The sequence below is a fragment of the Etheostoma cragini genome, chromosome 4 (genome assembly GCF_013103735.1).
Source record: "Etheostoma cragini isolate CJK2018 chromosome 4, CSU_Ecrag_1.0, whole genome shotgun sequence".
NCBI classification, from domain to species: domain Eukaryota; kingdom Metazoa; phylum Chordata; class Actinopteri; order Perciformes; family Percidae; genus Etheostoma; species Etheostoma cragini.
In genome coordinates, this window is record NC_048410.1 from 13,722,864 (window position 1) to 13,725,450 (window position 2,587).

Sequence of the window (2,587 nt, forward strand, 5' to 3'; positions counted from 1 at the left end):
CTTCTGTGAAGTGCGAACAGCGTGATTCTTAGGCACTTCACAAATATGATGTAATCATAAGAAACATGTAACCTCTCAAACTGAGTGTTTTCTTTGCAATCATTTAGCTCTGGTGCCTGCAGGAAAACAAACAATGAAAATGTGTCAACGGATTCCTGCTGGAGGTCACAGTTGATCTCTTAAAAACAATTATAATTATAGCATTTTGTGGTAATGTTGTGTTGTGTGGAAAGTGTGGCAAGTGAAAGAAGCTTTTTTAAATGATGTTGTCAATGATAAAAACACTGCTATTACACCTTAAACATTTAAAAACTGAAAACCTTTTTGCAGTCCACATTATGTGTGTTACAAACATAAAGAACAACTCTGAGGCAAACTCACCTGCACTAAAGACTTCTCAATCGTCATGAACATCTCGACATTTCGGTCCATCCTCGACGGATTCTGGAAGTCAAACCTGCGCCTACCAGGAAATTAGACTGGAGTTACACATGAAACAGCAACATAGCCAAAATACAACTCTAACTCAACTCTAACTAAAGGAGTACTCAGAGCACAGATAACACAATTCATTTTTCAGTTGGTTCATTTAAATAACATTTACACTAGCTGGAAAGAAAGTCTTACCATCCTTGGTCACTCTTAAACTTATAGGCAGCAGCAAGGATTTGGCAGAGGGCCCCTCCTGACTTGAAGTCCAGAAAACACTTCATCTGCAGACACAATACAAAACCATTTCAAAATGCCTCCGTAGGGGGAAAGTCATCTGTATGTCTGTGTGAATGGAAACATACTGGCAGCTTGGTGAGCGGAGGGTTGCTGACATGCCGACCGAACACCTCCTCCTGGAACTGGAGCAGCTGGACCACCAGGCTAGACAGAGACTTGTTGGTAGGGGGCTCGGCCTGGATGTACTGCGAGGACATCAACACAGAGAGTCAGTCAGGCAGAGCTAAGCCACAGAGAGGACACCTAAAAGTTAACTACAGTGTGCTGATAAGTGCTATGTGTGATCGATTAAGTCAATAAGTGGAGGGAGCATTGCTGTCTTCCTTATTATTCAGGGTAAATTAACCGTTATAATTTGTAATATCTGATATGGTGATCGGCATTTTAATCATTTTTATTGAAGCATTTTAAAGAGCTAATGCACTTAATTGATTAAATCAATGTGTCTAAACACCAGCACACCACTCAGTGTTATTCCAGACGGATCATGGCTTCAGTCACCGCCGCGCGCCACAGAGCCAACATCTGGATCTGAGCTGCATTGCCGTTAGCTGATTAGCTTACTAGCTAGCTAGCTAGCTGACTGGCCGGCTAAATAAGCCCTTTTGCAAAATATGATCCTCGGAGGACTGATTGTGGGCTGCTTTTGCATCGGTTTAGCTACAATAACGTGAAAGGATGCCGTCATTCGAGGCTGCATCTGTTGCAGCTGTTGGCTCAGCATCCTTTTGTATCCCGGCTCGAGTGAATCAAACAGCTGGACGTTCAGCAGCACCCTCCCTCCTCTCTTTGTCACTGCCTCTGCCCAACAGATAAGTCGCCACATTTCAGGATGAAAAAATATACGCTGCGTGTGTATGGATACAAAACATGCGGTCAGTACCTTTTTGTAATTCTTTCCCAGCCAGACGCGGACATTATCAAACTGAGAAACGGTATCAGACGCTTCGAAATATTTTACATTCGGGCCGCCGTCTTTCTTCCGCACCGCCATCTTTGACTGCAGACAACTAGTCGACGCCGTCTGCCGCCCAGCGGCCAAGGTCCGGTACTACAACTGCTGGCAAGTGTAATAACAATTGACGTACAACAGGTGGCGCACTTATGTAGGGAATGAGTTTTAGAATACTTCATCATGTGGGAGATTTGAAAAGTAGTGGCATACACCAGTGGTGGAAGCAGTATTCAGATTACTTAGTTAAATGCAAACCCAACAAAACCTTTTTTTTTTTTTAAATACTTAGTTACAAGTTAAAGTAATGCTTTCAAAACGTTCAAGTACAAATGTTAACAAAATGTACTGCCATTATAAATAGTCAAAGTAGGGCTACTCATGCAGAATGGCTCCTGCCAGTGTCATATTATACTATTATTGGATCATCATTATTGGTGTAATAACATGTAAGCACTACTTAAATGTTGTTCAAACTAGACCTAGTTGTAACTTCTTTAGGATCTCCTGGGTAGCATAACAGTAATATTATTATATTTGATAATAGTGATTATGTGTTTTACATGTAAAATAATATGACCATAGCCGTCAGATAAATGTAGTGGAATAAAGAGTTGCCTAAAAAATAGAAATATTCAAGTAAAGTGAAAATGGAAAAAACTAACGGTTTTTCTTGATGAGTTCAGAGTAACTTCATCCAATTTAAGGGGACTCTAAGCAATGCCACACGTGTTTTAGGCTACAAAATTTGTTGCTGCATATAGCAAACATCTCCTCACTGTCCACGAGCTGCCTGTAACTATGCTCATGAGACACTTGGATAAAGAAGGCAGGCAATGAAATAAGACCCATAACATTGAAAATCAATTTCAACAGAGGTTCTGATTCAGTGGTAGTGAGTGCATA

The 2,587-nt window shown here is 41.1% G+C and overlaps 1 protein-coding gene across 1 annotated transcript in view; it reads right to left on the minus strand.

Annotated features, from left to right (window-relative positions):
• Positions 1-1,739, minus strand: part of smarcc2 (SWI/SNF related, matrix associated, actin dependent regulator of chromatin, subfamily c, member 2) — a 9,700-nt gene extending 7,961 nt beyond the window's left edge. Inside the window, exons 1-5 of the mRNA XM_034869528.1 lie at positions 1,613-1,739; positions 795-914; positions 628-713; positions 366-463; positions 150-178 (exon numbers count right to left, since the gene is read on the minus strand). Coding sequence (XP_034725419.1) covers positions 150-178; positions 366-463; positions 628-713; positions 795-914; positions 1,613-1,723 — 444 coding nt within the window. The 5' untranslated portion in view covers positions 1,724-1,739. The remainder of the gene's footprint in view (positions 1-149; positions 179-365; positions 464-627; positions 714-794; positions 915-1,612) is intronic.
• Positions 1,740-2,587: the final 848 nt, after the last annotated feature.